The 23384-nt window shown below is 40.0% G+C and overlaps 1 protein-coding gene across 3 annotated transcripts in view; it reads left to right on the forward strand.

The window, feature by feature from the left end:
* ITPR2 (inositol 1,4,5-trisphosphate receptor type 2) overlaps positions 1 to 23384 on the forward strand; it is a 285893-nt gene that overhangs the window by 150790 nt on the left and 111719 nt on the right. For all 3 annotated transcript variants that reach the window (XM_052790972.1, XM_052790971.1, XM_052790973.1), the window contains 3 exons: positions 7022 to 7212; positions 8069 to 8211; positions 10372 to 10480. In XM_052790972.1, coding sequence (XP_052646932.1) covers positions 7022 to 7212; positions 8069 to 8211; positions 10372 to 10480 — 443 coding nt within the window. The remainder of the gene's footprint in view (positions 1 to 7021; positions 7213 to 8068; positions 8212 to 10371; positions 10481 to 23384) is intronic.

Raw genomic sequence — 23384 nt, forward strand, 5'->3', positions numbered from 1 at the left:
GTGTTCCACCGCACAAAATGGTGTTTCTCTTTGAGAAGGCAAAAGTTTCTTCCATAATACAAACAGAGCAGCCTTTTTTTGCCTCTTTTGCTGGCGGTGTATGTGGACTAGGTTTGGATTTTGGCTAGGCATCTGCCTTTTTTTTTTTTTTTTTTTTTTTTTTTGACTTGAGAGTCTGACAGCTTTAATGTTAGGGCCTTCATGTTTCACAGCAGGGTTTAAAAAAAAAACCTCTAGGAAGATTTTGCCTATATCAGAGAGATAGGGTATTGGACAGATTTACAGCAGGGACCAAAGACTTTTGATGGAAAATAAATGTCGTATAGAGTTGAAAGAACAAACATGATTTTTTTTTTGTGTCATAGCTCTGGATTTAGAAATGAATCTCAGGAGGAAGAAAGATCATACACAGATTTCCCAGGATATCAAAGATCCATATAATAATGCACTTTTAAAAGACCTATTTCAGAGCAAGTTTAAGCAACATACATTCTGCTCAGTGCTTACTGGTTTGTTGCTGGCAGGTGGATGTAAGTATTGCCTCAAGAGCTTAAGATCATTACATCTGTCTTCTTATGAGCACTGTAAGAATGTGCATTATCTTCCAGGTCAACAAAAGGATATGTTGCAGAAGCTAATTTCTTATAACCCTGGTACTTCAACTCCACTTGACCACTAGGGAAAAACTTCACAAGCTTTTCAAGCTTCACTTGCTGCTTTTTCTCCAGGCAGTTGTCTGCTTCCAGTTCAGCAAGAAGCATAGAGGCTTGCTTCTCTTCTTCAGCAGACCCTTCTGTGGCTCCAAGAGATTTGGAACACATAGATACCAATGTACATCAGGTTTTTATTGCCCAGTAAACATTTGGCTACCTGGCATGAATAGAAACACCTACGAAATAATATATATATATAAATATGCCTTGTTCATATGGATTTCTGAAGCAGATTATCACAGTAATGAGAATTAACACATTACACATATATCACTTTTGCTTTTTCTCTATTACTACATAGGACTGAGCTTTTGCTTGAAAATATAGTCCAAAAAATGAATGATCAAAACAGCTTCTAGCTCACTGGTAAAATAGGTACAAATTAAAATGTTTAAAAGGTCCCCTGATCTTTGTGAAAACAGAGGAACTAAGATGTCTAACAGTTTAATTTATTTCAAATGAATTCATTATCAAAGGACTTTCAGTTTCTACATTTTATAATCTTTGCAAGATTGAGAAGGGTGGAGGCCAGTCTCAAAGTTTGCATTTTAAACCATCTACTGTCTTTCCATATGGTAATATTGGAGAATGTCACCTGTCCTCACAACTAAAGATCTGGATTGTGTATCTTAAATTGTATTGGAGCAGGGTCTTCTCCCAGGGCTGACCAGTCTTTCAGGACACATGCAAAGAACTGTGTTTGCTTCTTAATTAAGTGGTGATTCTTCTATCTTCACTGCTGAGCATCAGTTTTCTTTTCTGTTACAAGGGCGAATCTAGTTGTATTATACTCTTGTCTCTACAGTATCCATTAGCTTTCTTCCTTATGTTTTTACAAATTGCATCTTCCCCTCTGATACTGTGTGTGTATCCCAAGGATGTAGTATGTGTATGTCCGTGCTGTTACCACCAATAATGAAATAATTGGAATTTCCCAGATGAGTAAACAGTGTCAGATAGGAACCTGCATTTTGTTAGACTATTTCTCTTGGCAGACCCTTTAAAAAAAAAATCTGTTAGCAAGCCAAATTACATTAATCATTATCAGATTATACTCTAGGATGCCGTGCAGGAGAAGCAAAAGGAGAATCCTTGTTTCCATCTTACAAAATTGGAGGCGAGTTCTGTAAGATTGTTATTTCATCAGTTCAAAACTGGAACATGCATAGAGGAAGTACCACTGTGACGGTTGGGGGAAAGGAGAACTGTATTATAAGAAGAGACTACAGGAGCCCCATGTGTTTTGCCTAGTAAAACAAAGGCCTGTGTTGTGCCTCTTTAGAAGTACTTAGGAAGATAAATAGTCAAGAAGAAGAGACATTTAAGCTAAAGAACAGTGGTGACCCAAAAACAACTGGACATAAATTACGCTAGGTTGTAAATAACCTAAATAAATTGAGATTGTAAATCAGAGGTTTGGAACCAACTTTGGAAGGATGTCCTTGGTCAACAGGCCAAGAGAAAATGGAGGGAGGAGGGATGGCAGAAAAGCTAGCTTCATTCTAAATGGGGCTCAATACATTTTTCAAAAGATATTAAAGAACATAGGTCGTCTGTTACAGAGAGCAGATGGTCTGAAGGAGTAGTGAAGTCCTTTCTAGCTGAGTATTTATTCCCCAATTTCAGCTGACCAATACCCCTTTGTACGGAATCCAGAAAACTCTCCTGTGGTGCTTCTTGACTGTGCTTTTATGTCCTCTAAAGCCCTTTCCTTTTCCCTGACAAATTACAAACAGGAAACATTAAATATAAGATCTAGGTTACATTTTATTGCTTCTTTGGAATTACTGTGCATATTTTAATGTCCATATAGATGAACTTTCTTTTCTATAACAATTTTTTCAGGCCTGAAAATACTTTATTTCACTTGCCATTTGAGTTTTAAAATCTTTTTTCCGTTTTATAAAAAGCTAGACCTTCATTTTCAATTTTTAGTTCAAATAAAATAATTATCCTGTTGTTACTTTTTTGACAGCAAGAAGAATACATTTCAGATGAAGCACATATTTTATTCTATTTTAACTGTTTGTGTTTCCCTAATTGCAAGAAAAATTCAATGATGATCTTTTTACAGACTGATAAATATTTTAGCGCAGATTTTCTGTTGGAAGAAAACATCCAAGTGAAGGGTACAAGATTGGCAGGCTTGTGTCTTGTGTACAAAAGCTTTTATTTCCCTTAAAAAGTCTTGCTGTTGCTAGCATTAGTGTCTCTCCATCCAAATGCATTTGTTAAGCAGTCAGTAAATGATTAAGGAGCTGGAGGGACTGATTTATGGAGCAAAATTAATTGAACTAAATATGCATCGCTCCGTTAAGTGACAACTGGGAAGTGTGGGAGAACATGATGTAGTTGTCTGCAACTACCAGAGGGGTGTAAGCTGCAAGGAGAGTAAAGGCTTCACAGCCAGGTACAGCTGTGTCTTTTTTGTGACCCAGATTGCCCATCATTCTCCTCCTTCAGGCGGTGAAAGGGGTGAAACGCCTGCATGTCCCCCAGAAAACCCGCACCAGGGATGGTTTAGGGTAGCGCAAAGTGTACTAAATAGCTCTGAAGGCACTAAATACAGTTGTATTTTGTATATACTACAAAAGCCAACAGAGTGAAATTTAAAATTGCGGAGCACTAGGTGGGAATATCAAGGAGAATGGCAAGCTTCCTTATGGCAAGATAGATTACTCTGAAGAAAGGGCTTCCAAGGAAAATTGCAGGCAAGGGCCACTTCCTGGAAATCCTTAGTACGAAATTGATCCTAAGATTCAGATGGGCAGTGTACTGAAAGGACAGTGCTTCAGCAAGCATTCCTGAAATGGGTCCTTTTACTTCCAATTTCTGTGCTTCCGTGAAGAGAACTACACGCAGGTAATTTAACAAAATACATCTCAGCCTATTTCAGCCCTTCTGTTAGCACTTGGACTATGCTCTTGGGATTTCGGTGGAATCTAGCTCACTCGTAGAGAGCGGCTTGATTTTTAGCTACTTGATTCTCGACAGTAATGTTGCCCTTTGCTTTTGAGTCCCCATCTCAGAGTACTTTTTCATAGTTTAAACAGTAAAGGAGAAGAAAGCTGCTGATGCACTGGATACACACAGAACCATCCAGCACAGAGCAGAACATTTTACTGTGACCTGGCTGAATTTGCGGCACTGCATTGCTTAACATTTCCACGGGTACCGTTTGCTTGCTTGCCTTGGCTCAACTGTGGCTATTGCTGATAGCATAATTGTGAGCAGCAGATTGAGAGTTAGTCATGCAAAGGATTTCCCAGCAAATCGCATTTCCTCTGACATTGGCAAAACAGTGTAACGCATTCAGGGTGTAATTAGCTCTGTGCAGAGTGCCCTAGGTAGGAATTGGGCAGTATATAAGCCTGTGCTATGCCCTCTACTGCGAGGCAGAACTTACCTTTGCTGAAGACGTGTTCTAGTCCATCCTGGTAAGTATCCTGCTTGATACCTATGGTACTAGTTTACATACAGCCACGTAGCATGCTTTTTTCCCAAGTTCACTAGTCAGATGAAAGACAGAATTTTACCCCCTCCTGGCTCCTTTGTCTACCAGCTCTAACCCTACTTTGCAAGTTTGAGTGCCATCCAAAAGTATTTCTAAGTGGAACAAAAATAGACATGCTTTTAAATATTTTATGTTCATACTTTAAGGGAGATTGACACAATTTGAAGAGGAAAGCAGCCTACAACACCTAAATTAAAAATAAATATTTATGTTCACATTTGTTCATCAGCTTTCCAAAATGTAAAAATATGTTTCATGTTGTTTTAAATAATGAAATGTGAAACAAATGAAAGATAAACTTTCTACAAGCTGCAAAGAAATAAGAAGACAAAGGCTTTGTTTATAGCTTAGACTTCAACAGTGCCCTTTGACAACCAATACAAATCTTAATTACAAATGGAATTATACATATAAGAACTGTTCAAAACAAAGGAGTATTTTTTTCTCTCTCTCTGGTTTTCTTTGTGATAGTTTTAATTAGCTGCAACTCTTTGAACAATCATAGTCCTTGACTGCTCCTCGGATACCGATGGAAGTTGTTAACTTCAAATGGCATCTATAGGACTGCAGAAGTCTGGGTTTTCCTCTGAACAGCATGCTCCCCATTGCTAAATTTATTCTTGGATATATCAGGATTCTGCATACATACCACTTAATTGAGAAGCGAGCATTGTCCAATAACATTCCAGTGATTGACATTAGGACACAATAAATTGGATTAATAGGCTGCAGCACCCTACCCACACTGGCAGAACTTTAATGGACTTCCATAATAAAGTAAGCAGCAATAGGGCAAATGTGTTTTGAAAAATAACCCAGTCAAATAATATGGAAAAACAATCATTCGAAATAGTGGCCAGCCATACATGGTATTTTCCTCATGATAATCAGGAACCTTGCCTTCAAAACAAATGGAGAGTGGAAAGGACAAGTCAGTTGCCAGTGTGGAAACTGCTGTACATCTGCTGCTGCTGATTTATATATGGTTGTGGGGAAATGTGTCTTCCCATCTTGACCTAAGAAAAATTTTTTTAAAATTCCCTACGGCAAACTGTTTAAAAATAGAAGAGATCTCCTTTCCATCCCAGTTAAACAGCCTACAGGTGTAGGCCCTGGTCCTGCATCGGGGTACACCCTCGCAGTGGGAAGAGAGGAGGGCACCCTGCGCCCACGGGAGCTATTAAAGGGATGAGGACATGCGTGAGAGAGCACTCTTGCCATAGTCTGTGAGATTGGGGGTTGAGGTGTCACAGCCAAATTTAGGTTTATAATAAATGCTGCCATTACAATATAGTATTCGGGGGAAGAGAAGGTTTCTGCCTGGGATCTGTGACTCACTCTGCTTGGCAGCACACGAGCGTTCATTCATCAGAGCTGTATGCCTGAATCTCTTGCTTGCACGTACTCCTGTGGGGTTTGATGCATAGGCTGTTTAGGAAAGAAGGGCATCTGTTGACAAGTTCAGGACTTAAAGTTGTATATTTTTTAAGAAATGGGAGGGAGGGGTGTAATATTTTTGATGCCTTCCGCTACTATGGAAAGCGTGCATGTTAGTGCAGAATGGTCGGGAAACGCCTCAGAGAAACGTTGTGCAGAACTGTAATACGGGCTAATGCTTTTTTAAAAATTCACTTTGTTTCAGTACAGAAAACTGAGAAATTAGTTATTATTAGTCATTATTACAAACAAACTAGAACTGCTTTTCCATTTTACTTCTCAGTTTTTATTAAACATGAACTGTGCCATGGAAATTAAATGAAATGACGTACAGTACAAAGCCTGATCAGTGGAATGTGACCTAATCTTTCAAACAGAGATATTGCTGCACTGATCTCTTGTTTATTTGCTGACTTTCAGATGCCTCATGCTGAGCCATAGAAGAATGTCACTCTGATCTCCAGTGGAATGGAGAGATGCAGCTAACACAAAGATTTTTGTGAAGGAGAGGGCAGATACCTTTAATATTGTCTTTCAAATTTCCTTTTCAAATGACAGTTCAGGATGCAATAAGTAGTTTAATAGTGGATGCCCTGTAAGAATTTGTGCAAGTCTTTCCTCAGTTTTTTTCCCTCCATATTCTCTCTTTTGTCACTTCCTGCCCCTCAAGTCTAAAAAAAAAATTGCATTTTTTTAAACTATTGGTTAAATTTGTTTAACTATCAGTTAAACTATCACATGTTTATTAACTATCGGTTATATTGCAGTGGCATCCAGGAACCCCATGGTTTAACAACCCTGGCTGCATAGGAAACCAAAGGGAGAGAGAAGAGAAGACAGCCTTTTTCAAATTTAATTTGTATGCACTTGGTTTCTCAAGGTCTCTGCAAGAGAAATACACAGAAAAGCAACAAATAGCACTTGGGATAAATTGGCTAAATGTGCATATGTCTGCTAGAAAGAAGAATTTTTTGAATTTACTTCTGAGTAGAGTAAAACTAGCTGTTGAAATAACGCATACTCTTTTTGTTACTCTTATTAATATCTCTGGATCTGATCTTTTTTTTAAGCTAGTAAAAAAAAATTATTCTCTTTTAAAAAATAAACATCTGTACCTATGAAAATATATACTGGAAATTATCCTAATCTCATTTAAAGTGGTACAGCTTGCTTTCTTTAACTAGATTACTGCTGATTTCTACCAGCTTAGGTTTTTCATCCTTATTTTTAAAAGCTGTTGCAGTGAGATTCCCCTGCCCCTTAACTTCAAGAGTATCAGGATTTTGCATGTCATGATCTTCATAAGATTTTCAAGTTTTTGCCACTGTAAATATCTTCTTTTTTCTTCCTTTTAAAGCAAAGAACCGTGGGATTGCAATTCCTGTGGATTTGGACAGCCAGGTCAACACCTTGTTCATGAAGAGTCACTCTAACATGGTGCAGAGGGCAGCCATGGGGTGGAGAATGTCAGCCCGCAGTGGACCTCGTTTTAAAGAAGCTCTTGGTGGGCCTGCCTGGGATTACAGGAATATAATAGAAAAACTACAGGTACAAAAATAGCAAATGGCTTGGGCAGCAGTTGTGGTAGTGCATTTTACCTAATACGTGCTGGATGTGGAAAACACCAGAGACAGACTCATTGCAGTTTTAGTGCTGGATTACAGTGACCTTTGCACTTCTAGGTGGGGGGAGCAGAGGGCTCAGCTCTTCTCTGGTGTCTGTTCAAATTGAAGCCAACATGCAGGGCCTTTTGATCCATGATCTGAGTTCGGCTCCTACAGAAGTCAGTAGAGGGGAGTAGAAAGTATGTTCTTTTCCTCAGAGCGGTCCACAGAGAAGGATCTCCTTTCTGCCTTTCCATGGTCAGTCCTGTTTTGGCTGCGCAGGAGGTACTGGAGGTTTTAAGAGCTGTTATGTCAGGTTTGTCTCACTGGAGATTGCCTATAAGATGGAGATCACCTTGTGCATGTAGTGGTTAAACAACATCAGGAGTTTATGAACTAAGAAAACAGCAGAACCCGGACAAATGGAGGAGCCCTAAACACCAAGGAAGCAACACCTCAGGTGATACACTAACACCAGGTATGACAAGCAGTGTTTGTCCAGCACACCATCATCCTGACTGTTGCCAAATGTCTGTTGAGCATTACTGTAGAGATGAAATTTGAAAGAGAACAGCAAGGTAGAGGGTAATGGGCACCTTCTGCCCCTTGCCCTGCTTGAGGAGTGGTGTGAAGAAAGGCTTGAGGTTGCTTTACTGTCACCTGGGTTAACAAGAGCTTTTGCAGCTGGCTATCAGAAGTGGGTCAAATAGCCCATCGCACAGTATTGTGCAACTCCACAGCGATGTTCTTCTAGTTTTCTTGTAGTTATGAATGTTATGAATGTCATCTTTCTTACCTAGGATGTAGTGTCCTCCTTGGAGCAGCAGTTCACACCCATGATGCAAGCTGAATTCTCAGTGCTGGTTGATGTGCTGCACAGTCCAGAACTTCTTTTTCCTGAGGGGAGCGATGCTAGAATAAGATGTGGTGCTTTCATGTCCAAGTAAGTAGTGTAAGGAGAGGCCTATTTGCTTCTTTGGAAAAGATGGTAGGGAGTTAAAATTTTCAACAGCACTTACCTCTCATTTTCAACAGTGACTTAAGCATGTAACTGTCTGAGTTCATACTGAAAAATTAAACTGAGGTCTTTTGCTGCATGTTTTATGTTTCTCAGCAGTTTAGGAGTCTGGAGAGGAGTAGAGAGAGAGGTTGCTTGCCTTGTCTGCCTAGAAATGGGATGTTAGTAGCTTGTTAAAACTGTGGCAGGCTCAACCTACTTCTGTTTTCTTAATGGGCTACTTTTGCTATTAAGTTTCTCCAAATCTACAGCAGAATCAGACTTTTCGTAGTACAATTTTCAAGAATTCACAATGAGGTGGGGTGCTCAGGGCTAGTGGGTTTTTGTTGGGGTTTTTTTAGGTACAGCAAATCAATCTTTTGATTTTTATTTTAAACTGCCAACAGCTCTTTTAAAAATACATTTCACTGGCACCCCTACCTGATCTTGAATTATTAGATGTTTTATTTGCAGTCTGTGCATTGGAATAGAGTCTTGCAATTTTTTTATTAGTCCTCAAGTGAGATGCCCTCCCTGCCCTTGAGAAACTATAATTTAAACAGAAGTAACTTGGGGGAAATGAACACATTTGGCAGCTCTCCTGATTCCTTAGCTTTTTCCATATTCTGCAGAGGTAGCATTATAACAATATACTTTATATATTTGGAAAAATTAAGCTAAATTTTGAGCTTTTCCTATCCCATGCCCTTTGTCCAAACTCCTGTTCAAAGTCAGCATCAAATCAAGTCTAGGGCTGCTGGATGTGGCCCATGTAATGCAATAAACAGTTTTCTGTTTTATTTAATTAACTTCCATGGCAAAGGAATGCTTTGCAGAGCTATGCAGAAATCCCGAGATAAAGATGTACTTTAAAAATATTGCTAGTACTGCAGGCCCAAGAGCTGCATTGTTTTGGACTCATAGCTCATGAAATTGCTGAAGATGACGATGGGAGAGTCTTGCACGGTGCCTCCACTGAGCCCGGGATGGTGTTAGTGCACTAATCCTTGGAGGTATTTAAAAGACGTGTAGATGTGGCACTTAGGGACATGGTTTAGTGGTGGACTTGGCAGTGTTAGGTTTACGGTTGGACTCAATGATCTTAAAGGTCTTTTCCAACCTAAATGGTTCTATGATTCTAACTTCGCAGTGATCTAAATATAATCAGTTCTGTTGGGTTACAGAGCGCTGGTCTAGATGATGCAGTGTCAGCCCTCCCAGCCTTGTTTTGGTGACTGTGATTTAGGACCATTTATGATGCCATCTTTCAGTGTAAATCGGTGGCAGCAGTGCCTTTGCTATATGCTGGTCTTAGGCTGTAATTTGATGAACACTGTTCTATCCACCATAAGCCAGCACTGGTACTGAAGGAAAAAACCTGTTCAAAGCCTTCAGATTTCCTCCCCCCTTCTATTTTCACAAACGTTTCTCCAGCAGTGTGTGAACCAGTGCAAGGACCTCCTCTGCACAGAGATAGAAAGGCTGCTTCTGGTATCGGCTTAAGCTGACTAAAACCCAAACTCCCATCGCAGCTGTAGTTGGAGTCAGAAATGTACCTTGTTTTCTGGCTTGAAACAGTCTTCTAAAGTTGTTGTGTGAATGTAAACAGTGGTTACGTTTCATCCAAATGTCTGCATTTCTGAACACTTCTGTGTAAGGTTTTTGGGGATCCTTTTGGCTGGATGCCATTTGCTAATTATAAATATATTATAACCATCATAGAAGTTGGAAGGTGTAAAGGTTGTAGCTTTTTAAGTTTGCAAGGTGCATGGTGAACATTGCTTACCTTTAAATAAAGGTTAAAATAAGTTACCTTTAAATAAAGAAAGGATGAAGTAGCAAGTTTGGATCTTAATCTAGAAGCACTCTTAAAAAGTGGATGTAGAATTCTGCCTTCTGTATGGGCAGTAAGGTATGCAAATTGACACAAAAAACTCACAACACCTTGAAAGTCCCATTTCCTTTTTAATTATGATTTCTCTTGTCTATTTTTATTTCCTTTCCTTGAGGAAAAATATAGTGACAGGCAATTTTTGCATAAAGAAATTGTAGTATGGTTTAGCAACAATGTGCAATGCTCTTTAAGGTTTAATATTTTACTTTAAGGTTGATTAATCACACAAAGAAGCTAATGGAGAAAGAAGAAAAGCTCTGCATTAAAATTCTTCAGACATTACGAGAAATGCTTGACAAGAAAACTAACTTTGCGGAAGAGGTACTGCTACCATTTTAGTATTAAACATAGAACTAATAGCATGGTATTAAAATGTTGGTTCTAGAACAGTAGCAGAATCTGACATGATTTCAATTTTGTACATGTTTTAAAGATAATGTGGTGTCTTAGGAACAATATGGTAAGGTAGAAGGTAAGACTGGAACAAAATAAACTATCTGCCTTACATAGATAGTTTTGTATCAGGGACTTCACAAGACTCAAGGCAAGGAAGATGAAATGAATTAGCAGTAGCAAGTATTACTACATATGATTATTATGTGTTGGATATCCTGTATTTCTGGAGACTAGTCTTCTTATGTCACATCTGACTTCATCTATCATAAAATCAATTGGAAACAGGGATTTTTAATTGCAAGTGTACAGTTTTTCCCTGCTGCCTGTGGTGCCAGATTTTTCTACTCCATACGCTTTCTAATGCTTGTAAATGCGTGACGGGAATGTGTAACGTTTAAGCAGAGCTGCCGGTTTTGGGGATAAGTGACATCGTCTGTACCCTGGAAGTGTCTAATTATTTCTTGCACTCCTCTCTCTCCCCTTATTGCCTAGTTTTCTCTTGCAAAACCAAGTTTTTTAAATACCTCTTTCCTCTTGCCTGTGCCTTTGGGTATCAGTAGCTAGATTCAGATTTACATGTCAGCTGCCTCTTCTTTTTGAGCCTGATTCCTGTGCCTTTTGTGTGGTTTCCTCTTATCTGTATTTCTGAGTATTCCCCAAATTCTTTCAGTATTACTCACTCTTAAGTATGAATCATGGAGCTATTATCTAATGTCTTAGTGCCATCATTTTCATTTGTTCACAGCTGACATGTTTAGTCAAGTATGTTCATGGGTTTCACTTTACCTGGAGAAAAAATACTGATTACAACACAGTGTCGCACTGTTTCGCTGTCTTAGGCTTTTACGCCCAAATATTTTTGGATGTCTAAGTAACAGTGCTTATTCATGTTTTTGTACCTGGCAAAATTATCCACCATTCAGGTATACTAGCTATGAGATTAAATCTTAACTGCAATCTAACATTAAGAAAAATAAGGTCTGTAGTGATTAAGGTGCCCATGCCTATTTCTGGGTGTTTGGGATTTTAATTTTAAAGTTAAATGTTTTGGTCCTGTCATATGATGTGATAAAGTACCAACACATTCTTTTCTCTTTTATGTTAGATGAGCAGTATATTAGAAATGGGAAATATTCACAGTGTCTTTGTTTTCACTGTATATTGTTTGTTTTGATTTCAACATATGGACACGGGAACATATTGCCCAGGCTTCTAAGCAACCTGCTAGACAGGATAAAAAAAAAAATCTAAAGGCAGAACAGTGAGATGAAGACAAAGGCAGCAACAGCAAAACATCAGCCCTTCTCTACGCAAAACCAACCAGTGCACACAGAGAAAACCAACCTCCTCTTCACCTCCTGCTCGAAGAAAAATGTGGCTAGGCCTGGGCAGACAATTTTTTTTGAATGTCATAACAAGGGTTTCACAGGTGAAGCAGACATTATTATTCTTAATTACTATTCATACTTATTCTAATAGCTTTCTGGCTCCATAATGCCACTGCATCACATGGAAAAACTAATTTGCTTTTGTAACTGTATGCTATGATGAACTTTGCCAAACCTCTCCAAAATAATTGAGTAGGCCCACCAAAAGTTAACGTCATCTCAGGACTACAGGGGATAAAAAAGCAATGCTTTAATGTATGACGTAAAACAAGCTAACAAAAAATTTGCCTGTTTTAATTGCTCTTTGTACCCTGTTGTGGATGCTGGTAAAGCGAGACTGAGTGAAGCCACCAGAGGGAGCGTGCTCCATTGGCATGTAGAGGCTCTTCACCCAGCCAGCCCAGCCCCTGGTTCTTGGGAGCGGACATAGTGTATGCCCAGACCCCTCGTGTGACCTCCACCATCTATCTCGGTAGGGCATGGTGGGTGGAAGAGCTCGTCGGGAAACAGAATTTCTCCCTTGTGCTTTCTCTCAAGTCCCATAGATTTTACACTGAGGAATGTAACGAATCTGTGCAAACAAACAAGTGAGTGAACAAGCTTGTAGGGTTCGCAAGTGCTTCTCCAGCTCGCTACTCTTTTGAGTCATTGTTCATGGTAGGGACTTCAGAATAGTAAAAATAGCACAATGAATAACCTCTTGCACGTGTTTCCAACTTTTTTTGAACTGTGATCTCGGTGCCTGCAAGGTTATTCAACTATGTTATGCAGATACTAAAAAAAATTATAGTAGTAAATACATAATGGTAGTACCGGAACAGAGCTATAGAGGGACACATGACGTTTTGACAGAAAGCCTGAGTTTGTTAATCACCCATCATAACATATTTTGTGTGGCAAATTTGACAAATGAAAAATCTCTGGTTTCTACAGACTTTCCCACAGTGAGAAACAAGGAAAAAATAATGAAATAAAATTTCTTTCTCTCTCTTTCTCTTCCCTTTACCTCCCACAGTTGAGAATCCAGGTCTGGGAACCTTGCCTTCCAGTCTTTATCTTTCATTTGACTAGTGGAAGGTAGCCTGTTTCATTGAAGGAACAGGAGGAAAAGGTAGCTGTAGGTACTTATTTCACTGTTTTTATGCCTGTTCCTGTATCCACTGTCTCAGCTCTCTTGTTGCGCCTCCCCTTGCTGGTGTGTTTCAGGGCTGCTCGTGGTCTCCTGGCTCCATCCTCGGTTGCCTTTGCAGTCAGCCTTTGAGGCAGTGCTTCCTTGTGCGTTGTTTTGCTTAGTGCCGCAAGACCTAACCATGTTAGAAATCAAAGTTTAATTTCAGAAGTTTGATTTAAGGTATATAAATGACACACAAAACCTCTTGGTCATTGATTGGCTTTCATAAGTAATTGTGGGTGATTATTACGATCTCCTGGGAGTTCTACATTAAGTCTTAGTCCTATTTGTATTGATTAGGTAGCTAACTGGAATGAAACTTGATCTACAGCCCCTCTCTTACAGAAGGTTCTTCCAGAACAGTGTTAAAACACTTGGGTAAAGCAGCGTGTGGAGGAAGTCGATGCTGCCTCTGTTCAGACAGTTACTGTGGTATAGATAAAAGCCTACTTTAGACTGACTGTTTAAGAGAAACAGGAGAGACAGAAAGGACTGTGTTTGGACTGTATCTGCCCTGTCTATGTATGTTTTTTGTTGCTGGCCATTTTTATACCCATTTTGCAAGACCAGAAGGATCTTGGTCTAGAATTTCTGACTTTTTTAGGCAAATCTTTTTTGTCCTTCACCATAGTGCTTGATTTGAGTTTAATTTCTGTTTGAATGCTGCCTCTAGACCTACCTAGATGTCTCAGTTTGAATCTGAGTAACATTTCCAAAAGCACCTGATTGGTTCCAGAAGAATCACTGATGCATGTTCACTTTGCAAATGACTGGAGCAGTTTAAAATCTTAGCGTTATCTTGCTGCCCTGCTGAAAGCAACTGTCCCTACAACGGAGCTGGTGGGCCAGGAGGGGTGAGTCCTCACAGCTGCTTCGAAGGGGGTTCAGAAGCTTAAATTAAACCTTCCTTCAGTGAATTGGATGAAGTTGTTGAACTGTTGACTGTGTGCTCATATGGCAACTTCTTAACCCACTCCAGCTGCTGGCATGTCAATGCCTCGGGCATGGACAACCTTCCGATCTCCCAACTGTTCTTAAATGAGGTCAGCATCTCTGGGGGAAAAAAATACTATCTCTGATAATGTGTGTATAGGACAAGTTTTGTGTAACATTATTGGCTGATCAGAGTGTTAATGGATGATAGTGCATTACAGAATATGGCAGAATCCAAGCCTGTATACCCCGCCAACTGGTAGTTCCTAAGGGAAACACTATTATAAGTAGATTGAACCCTTCAGTAAGGGTTACTTGTGCTGCAGAACACAGACTTTATACTTTTTTCCTGCTTTAGGTGTTGAACTACAGTATAAATAATTGAAAACTGCATTTTTTTAAGTGTCAGTAGAACAAAGACTGTGTAAGCTGCTTAATTGTCAGAAATAAGTAGTTGTGCTTTTTGCCTTTTTTTGGAAAAACTCATGAAAAATGTCTTGCTTTTATACGTTTGCACTAGCTTCATGATTTAAAATCCTAGAAGTAGCGTTGTAGCCTTTCGTTTTGCAGTGTTAACGTTTCTGCATTCCCCCTTAGATATGAAATGTAAGCTATCCTCTCATCTTTGTTTTCAGCAACAGCAGCAAATATACATGGGAAAAAATAGTACAGCTTCAGTGTAAATACAAATGTATTATATTCCTGTAAGATGTAGTCCCTAGTATGGCCACTATCGGCTCTTGGTCATTTTGTGCCAGAAGACTTCAGTCTTTGCATGTGGAGCTGTTGAAAAAACTCCAATGATTTTGTCAAAAGCAATAGTCCCAGTTCATGAATGTATTGATCTACAAGTCAAGCTGAAACCAGTGGGAGCTGAAGGTCTTTTTCTGCTGGGAAAAATGGTTTCAATGTGTCTTAGAAGCCAGGACATGTTGCTGGGAGCCACTACAGTGTGTCATGGGGGGAATTTAAAATTGAGAGATTCAGATTGCTTAAAGAATCACCTCCAATTGTATTAGCCATAGAAAAATGATTTAATGGAAACTTGCATAAAAGTGCGACTTCACAGAATTCGTTGGCAAGGTTCACTCTATTACTTAGTATATGTATAAAATGCACACAGGCAAATTAAATCAGAACCAAACTAAACTTATGTATATAGGGACCAAAAACATAATAGGGTAAAAGGAAATGTGGGAAAGGGTAAGGGAGACCCTCTCATTGAGTCATGAGGTTCAGAGAAGACCCCCTTGCTTTCTAAACTTCTGTCAGAGTCTAGGTGCAGATGGATCAACTCCTAGTCCCAGACTTGGTCAACGGTTTATATCTAAAGGGATTATGAGTATAACAGCAGCCTAAAATTCATTCACAGCTGAATAAAAATCACAACAGTAATTTAAGTATAAATTTGAAAGTATTAACTTATAATATACTTGCTATAACTTAATAACTTATAATATACTTGCTATAGCTTGCTATAGACTATTCAGGTTAGTACGCATGCATAAAGACACTAAGAGAAATACATATAAGAGAGTAAAAGAGAGAGAGGAAGAGGTATACCTGTTAAAAATTCCTCTCAAGGTCAGTGAAAATATTCACGTCGAATGCTTCGGCATTTGTCTCGATGTGCGAAGGGTCAAGCCTCAAGGAGTGAAGAGAATCAGTGCAGGTTGTGTTGGCTTTCAGTGACAGACCTCTGATTTTCGCAAATGGGAAAGTTTGCGAACTCTGAGAGGTGTCGCACTCAGAGGAAGATGCTGGCCACAGCCTGCTGTGGTCCAGGAGAGCTCAAAGGGCCTCACTTAGTACCGCTGCTTATAGGTTTGGGAGATGATTGACTTTCATCATTAACAAATTTCTAGAATCCCAGCTGCGCTGGAAAATTCCCAGACTGTTGGAGAATAACTCAAAACATAGATATGGGATGCTCCAAGACTGTCAGGGGAGGTTTGTAATGTCTCAAGGTTGTTACGAGAAAGAACTGGCTGCAGGTTGTTATGAGAACTGGCTATCTCTACTCCCGTCCCCCTATCTTCGCCGGGCAGCAGGAGTCCTTGAGATGCACAGCATATCTTCCTGTCTTAGCTGTGTAAGAGCTCCTGCCACAGTCAAGGGTCGCTTAACTGCCAGACTCATTACACTTATGTGAAGGGCTGGCGAGCCTTCCTGAGTTTGTAAATCAGCCTGGAGAGGGGGAAAGAAATGCACCACCACACAGTGTCCCAGTGTTGCAGCTCTTTGAATCAAAGACATTCTCAATGTAAACTGCATTCTATTCTATAGCCTCATCTTTTCAAGATGATTTTACTTATTTGCATCTGCAAATTAGGCAGCATTCAGATAAATAGCATGTGTAGGTAAAAATAGGGGAAAAAAGAGAATAATTCTGAATATGTGGGGCTTGCTGAATGTATTATAACTTAAAAGGATGCTTATTTTAAATGGGAGGAAGAACAGGATCCAAAATTCCTTTGTGTTACTACTCACATTTTGGATTAGTGGCACTGCAGGCATTCTGAAAAATTACATTTAATTTTTCACCGTTTCTGCTGTCTTATTTGTGCTCATCTCTAAAAATGCCCATGCACTAGCCTGTTTTTTCCCATTCTCAATAGGCCATTCTCCTCACTAAGCTCAAGTGTGGCTGTAAGGTAATAGGGTGTAAGAAATACTATAGGCGAACTTTTAAGCTCAATGCTGTTTATATTGAATTTTTTAAAAAATCACTTGTACATTTCCGCTCGTAAAGGACATTTTTGCAGTATCCTGCATTAAAAACTCTCTCCTTAGGAAAATAGCCACAGTTTGGGGGGGACTGGAGGTGCAGGGAGGAAGAATGTTTGGTTACCTCTAGCAGTGCCAGCCTGGTTGCTGTGACCGGCACATATGTTTGGTACGGTCAGGAAGCTGCTGTTGTAGTTTTGTCGAGACAGGTAAGTGATGAAGTACGGCAGAAAGTTCAAACAACTGGGGCAAACCCCTCCATCTGTGCAATGGTTTACGTGAAGGTGGTGGTGGTCTGTTGCAGAACTAAAGCCTGCACTGATTCATTGCAGTGGAGGATTCAAGCTTTGCTATTGCTGTGAATCCTCTGAGCCAGTGCGGCAGGAACATCAGAGCTTTCAGATATGCAAGACTAAACACTAAATGTGGTCAGACCCTTAAAGTGTGGTAATTTCTCATTATACCCATACACTGACATTTTACAAGCCAAATAAATAAAACCTAAAGAGAAACAAACCAATGCAGTTTTACTTTTCCCCCCTCTAGGCTTCAAGCTGGAATAATTAAGCGAAGAGGTACCACAAGGCGTGTGATACTGCCATTGGTATTAGCGAGGTGTTGTTAGCCATAGTGCTTAGTGCCTCAGGCCATCAGCCGCTATGGCATGTTGTTATTGCCGCGTGTTTCTGGCGCTTTGACATGCGGTTTCAACTAGACCTATTCTGAAGTAGCATCCCTCATCTTTGTGGTATCCCTTATCCCTCCTGTAATGTGCATTGTTCTGATCTAAAGCAGAATACTACTGTACATTGTGGGGGACATCCCCCAGATATTCTGCTGGGTTTCCAATCATGTACATTTATAGAGATTTATTTTGCTTCTAGTGCAAAAACCTGTAAGTGCAGCTACTCAGTATATGAAAAGCATGGCTTCTTTTTAAAGGGAGATTATTCTTTTTTCAGTAGGTAACAGGTCCCAGATATTTGATCCAGATTTGGACCGTTATCTGCCTATGTTTGGAAGCCTGTTCAAAGCCACTTTACTTGGACCAGCTGTGAGGTCCTTATAGTGGTCTGTGTCAAGGATGGTTTCAGGCAAAGTGCATTGCTCTTGTTGACCTGGACAAGAACTTTCAACTGAAAGTCTCATATATTAAGGACAGGTAGGAGACAGCACTTCTGACCTCTTATGAAGTGCAACATCCTGATCTAGTGAAAGACGAGCACTTCCATCTCCTGCGGTGGGAGTGAAGCACATGCCTAACTACTTTGCAGGACTGGGTGCATTCGTGCCCTCTCTTTAATATGTATAATTGTTAACTCTCACCATGATCCAAATATATTATCTCCAGACACTTTTGCTACTTTTAGCTCAGCTGATAGTTGAGTGGGCAATGGTGTTCACCACTCACTGGTAGTTATTCTTCTTTGTTTCAAAACCTTGATTTTGTTTGTTCATTCTCCGAGTCATAAACAAATCTAGTGGCAGGCTGAAAAAACACATGGTTGTAAACACATTTCTTCCTAAAGACTGTAGCCTCTTGGCAGCTTATATTTATCAAATTTTCAGAATATGGTATGTTGTTACCCAGATTTGTTTCAGAAATATTAAGCCCCAAATCCTGATTCATAAATTGTTTTGGAACTTGTATCATCTGCCTTTCTCACATATAATATATTTCCTCTAAAGGAGCATCTGATACTGTAAAATATTTTTTCTGTTGATACTGATTTAGACAGCATAGCCAAAACAATAACAAACTGGAGTAGCTCGTTCCTCTCTCTGAACTTCAGATGACCAATTTCTGCTCTGGAATTTCCCCTTTACACAGTAGAAGTGACATAAGGATGCTCCTTATTTTCCCCTTCTTTTTTCATATCTATACCTTTCTATGGATCTGATCTTAGGAACAGCAAACCAGCAAGAAGATCTTAACTGCCTTCAAACTGTTTGGCATCCTTCTCTATTAATATTACTTTTAGTTAAAAACAAATGGAAAAGAGTGCAAGGGAAGGGAGCTGTTTAACAAATGAAACCTGAACATAGCTCTGAATATATTTAATCTCACCTTACTCAGACACAAAATTCATGGAACTGATCAGAATCCGTTATGTGAACAACAACAGTTGGATTTTATGTTTCTTGTTTTGAATACTGGTGGGATGGATTTCACTAAAGACTTCAGTTCATCTAGAAGTTAAATTCCATGCCCACTATAGCTATTTGAATCAAATTCTACGTCATGAAGGCATCAGGATCAAGGTTTTCTTTCTGTCTGGTTTTATTTATATATTTAAAATTGTTAATAAAGCAGCCAAAGATTTTTAGGAATTTAATAGAAGTTTCAGCAGATACTAGATTGGCAAGGGGCTAGGTAAATGACCAAAGGTACGTTGTAGGTTAATATGTAAAATGAGTCAGCAGTTCTATCATATGGTTCATGTCTCCAGGTGTGTGGAGTTTTCTGTGAGGATATATTCATATGCATAAATATAAATATTTATTTTAGATTATTTATTCCTATTCCATCTTTTTTTTCTTTTTTAATGAGCAGCATATTACCTCAATGGTGGAGTCTTGTTAGAAGATAAATATTTGAATGTACATTCTATTCCTACCATATTGTTTTGTTTTTAATGGAGTAGATGTTCTTGCTTAGAATATAAAGTATCTGGTACGTGTTAATGCTCTCAGAGTTACTTAACATGAGGAAAAATGTAATTCCCATGGCCACCCTAATTTTAGTAATTGGTGCTTGTTTAAAGTAGCTGGTTGACATCCCAAGAGGCCTGTGTCTGTGCTGATTTGCAGAGCAGGAGCAATTCACATAGGTGCAATAGGGGTTTTCGTACCCTGCCTGTCTGATGCTGGGAGGAGCTACACTGGGGTGAGAAGGGGAGCTCAAAGGAATCTGTGAGTGATGGGTATGGGGAGAGAAACAAATGGCAGGCATCCTGAAGTTTGGGATAGTTGCAGTTTTTCTTGGGATTTAGGAGAATAAAACTGCATAAACCTTTTTCCTGACTCTCAGACTGGAGAATGTTTCTCCACACACACCTCCTGCTCCCTTTTAAGTATTAGTTGCCATACAGAAAGTCCACATTTCTGAGCAGTTTCTGTACCACTGCCGGGTAACGTTTATAATTTTTACTGGTGAGCACAGAGGAGTGCTGCAGTATCACAGAGACCACTGTGTGGCAACTGTGGACTTTTCAAAAATGTCTCCTGTCTGTGGGAGCAGGTCAGCTGCTGCTGCTTCTGCACAGCTGAATTCCCACAGCAGTCAAATGTCTGCAGTCGTGGAGGGGGCGAGAGAAAATGTCTCCTTTGGTTTTGAATTTCCTTGGAAGGGGAAAAGGGTTCTTTTGTTTTCTGTTTTTTTTGTTGTTGACTGTCACAAATTTGCTGTTGCTTTATTTAATATGTTTGAGCAACAACCCTGTTTGTACTTTGCAGTTGCACCAGAGATAGCAGTGAGCAGAATTCAATGCATTGTATTAAGGATGGCCAATGAATATTTATGATAGACCTAGGGAGCCAGTAATAAAAATGAAATCGGCATGATGCCACTAGATCCAAATCTTTGATCTCTGTTTTAAGAGAAAATACAATAAAGTAGGGGATAATGGACTCATTATAATGGAATGGTTAGTGATGGTTAGTTAGGGCAGTATGAATAGGTGGCATTACATAAACTGCTTTAGTCCAAGATTTACGATTCAGAAATATGTTTCAGGAACTGAGGTTCTACAGAAAACCTCAGTTTATGATACTATTTTCGTTTAGTCCAAACACAAAGAATTAAAGATGTATCTCTTTCAGATATCAGGACGGACTATGTTCTTGCCTTACTAGGGGAAGCAAAAGCAGTTAAGAACCAGCAAGGCCCTTCTACTCAACCTCATTCTGTGCTTCTGCTCCTCATCTATTGCCCTGTGAGCAGGTAGGTAGGGTTGAGCGTTGCAGGAAGGTGGAAATTAGATTCCATTCCCTGACCAGGCTGTCTTGCTGGATACCAGCTGTGAGGGGACAATTGGGGTCATCAGCAGAGAGGGGAAGGCTCCTGGTTGGGCATCACCCAGGTGGGTGCAAGGGTTGTGGCTGGAGATGTATGCCCCAGCTGGAGCCACCTGCCTCCATCAGGAGCAGGGAGAAGCTACTGCAATGTGCTGCAACAGCTTTGGGGAAGCCTAATGAAGGAGTCAGTATTTGACAGAGATGGGAAGCAGGAGCGAGTGAGCTATTTTTCTTTTTAATGGTTGCAATTACTTGCTAAACACCCCTGCCACACTAAGCAAGACGCAGAGGAGGGTTGATTCCAGGCCATAGATGAAAGCTGATCTTGAAGTCTCTGTCTAGCCAGATATGAGGAGGAAATGGAAACTCACTGTTTTCTGATTTGTTTCATACTGATGTAATTTCTAGGGGACTTCATCACTAATGACATCTGGCAAGGGATTAGTCCGTAATGTGGTCCATCTCCCCTCTCTCCCCCTTTTCAAGAAAAAGAAAGTATATGCTATATTGAACTTTGAAAAACAGCTATTAAGCAACCACAGTAACTGCTTCTGATAGGTTTGTTGTTTTGGTTTTTTTTTTTTGTCTGATGAGGATTTTACCCAGCATGTTTGGCCTTGGAGGAGTGCCTGGATGGTATTGCCAGCTGGAATTGTCAGAGCTGCTTTGTCTTCTGTCCCAGGAAAACAGAAGCCTGGCGGGCAGTCACTCTCGCTCTTATTTCATATCCCTGCTTAGTCAGAGTTGCCAACCCCAAGCACTGAAAACCCTGAGTCAGGCCACAAACAAATCACGAGATTTGGCTTGAAAATCATGAGATTTTTTAATTACAAGTAGTTTATTTGGGATTTCTTTGAGTCTTTAGAGTGTCTGTTCTTCCAATTTTATTGTACAAATCCCAGAGCTTGAAATATACTTTATTGAATTATACAAGTGTTTGTTTACTTAAATGAAAGCCAAGTTCATTTATGGTTACCTGACCTCTGGAGTTCACGGGGAAAAGACCAGAATATCTAAATGATGTGCGTTGACTAGGCTGTTCAATGAGGGGCCTGTTCTGGAGTTGGTGATTGCCCTGAGGATTATGAGCTTAATTATCTCAGTGTCACTTTGACCCCTAGGCTTTTTGCAGAGTTTTTTTGTTGGGCAGAGCCTGAAAGTGTTCTTTCAGTTTATGGCAATGAACACTTTGTGCAGGTTGTGCCTTGTTTACCTTGCAACAGCTTTTCATGAGCAGCACATGGCACCTTGCCAGTGAGGCCTGATTAATCCATTTTCTTCCCACTGCAGTTTCGCCATTGCTCAGGTCTTGCTTGGAGTGCACACGTGCAAATGCTTTCTGCTGTACACAGTCACAAGCGTAACGTGCTGACACGGCGTGGATGTCAGCGAGAGGCTGTGCTGGCACTGAGCTGCCTGAGCTGTGAGACAAGGAAACGTGCTCTGAAGGTTTGGACTAGTGTTGGTAACTCCAGATGCAGAGCTGTCACTTGGGGTTGGGGAGAGGGCCTTATCACTCTGAAAATTCCTCTTGGCAGTTGTCCAAAACATTTTGTCCCCAAGTACTGAGCAGTTACACTAGTGATGTCTCCTTATGTTCCTTTTTCCTGCAAGCCTTTTATTCCCCCTGCCCCCCCCCCCCCTTTTTTTTTTTACTACCTTCCTCCTCTTTCATGGAGAAAACTTGATTTTTTTGGACTCCTTACTTGTATATGGTAGCAATTGTGTCCCATTAGCCCCGCATCCAGTAGGGCTGGATGCCAGTCTCTCTCAGGTGCCAAAAAAATTTGGATAACCTTGACTCTCAGGTTTTTCAGTATGAAGACTTCTTACTGACTCCAGGGGAACAAGCAGCTTAGCTTGAACCAGATGTTTTCTCATCTACGACCAACTAGAGGTTCTCAGCTCTAGGGTTCCCCTCAGGCCACACTACTGGGTGTAGTTTAGCCCTTTAGGAAATCAAACTCTTCTAAATATACAAATATTTGACTGTGGCTCTCTAAAAATGAAAATCTTTGCATTTAAACAAATGTTGGAAGTCCTGCACATCGTTGGGAAGTTCCTCCTTTTTTACTAGTCAGGGCAGTTTTTTCAAAGGGGCTAGAAATGTTGCTGGAGAATAGACTATGCAGCCTGAGTTCCCTTGATTTTGCAGAGACCCATATTAACTAGGTTGCTTTTGTGAGGCAGAGGAAATAACAGTGGTAATTCACTGCTTGCAGTAAAGTGGGTGATGGTCAGTAAATTTACCCTGGATGGCACAGAGGATTGTTCTGGTTATATGTCACAGTCTTTATTAAATTTGTCCTGGATGTTGCTAGCATTTTGTTTGTGTAGTCATTTTAATTCTGACAATAAAACTGACCATAAGGACCTAGAACAGGCCTTTTGAAAAATGGAAGTTGAACAGTTTAAGCTCTCCTTTTGTTCTTTTTCTTCACGTTTAAGTATTCTTACGGAGAATAACATCATGCATGGGAAAAACTCAGATTTTATTATTTGAGTTTGGATTTTTGTTCTGGTGCTGTGTGTGGAAATGTTTGCGTGGAGAGAAAAAAAAACCCCTCACCTGGAGTAACAAGTTTAAGAGATT

The sequence above is a fragment of the Harpia harpyja genome, chromosome 6 (genome assembly GCF_026419915.1).
Source record: "Harpia harpyja isolate bHarHar1 chromosome 6, bHarHar1 primary haplotype, whole genome shotgun sequence".
NCBI lineage: Eukaryota > Metazoa > Chordata > Aves > Accipitriformes > Accipitridae > Harpia > Harpia harpyja.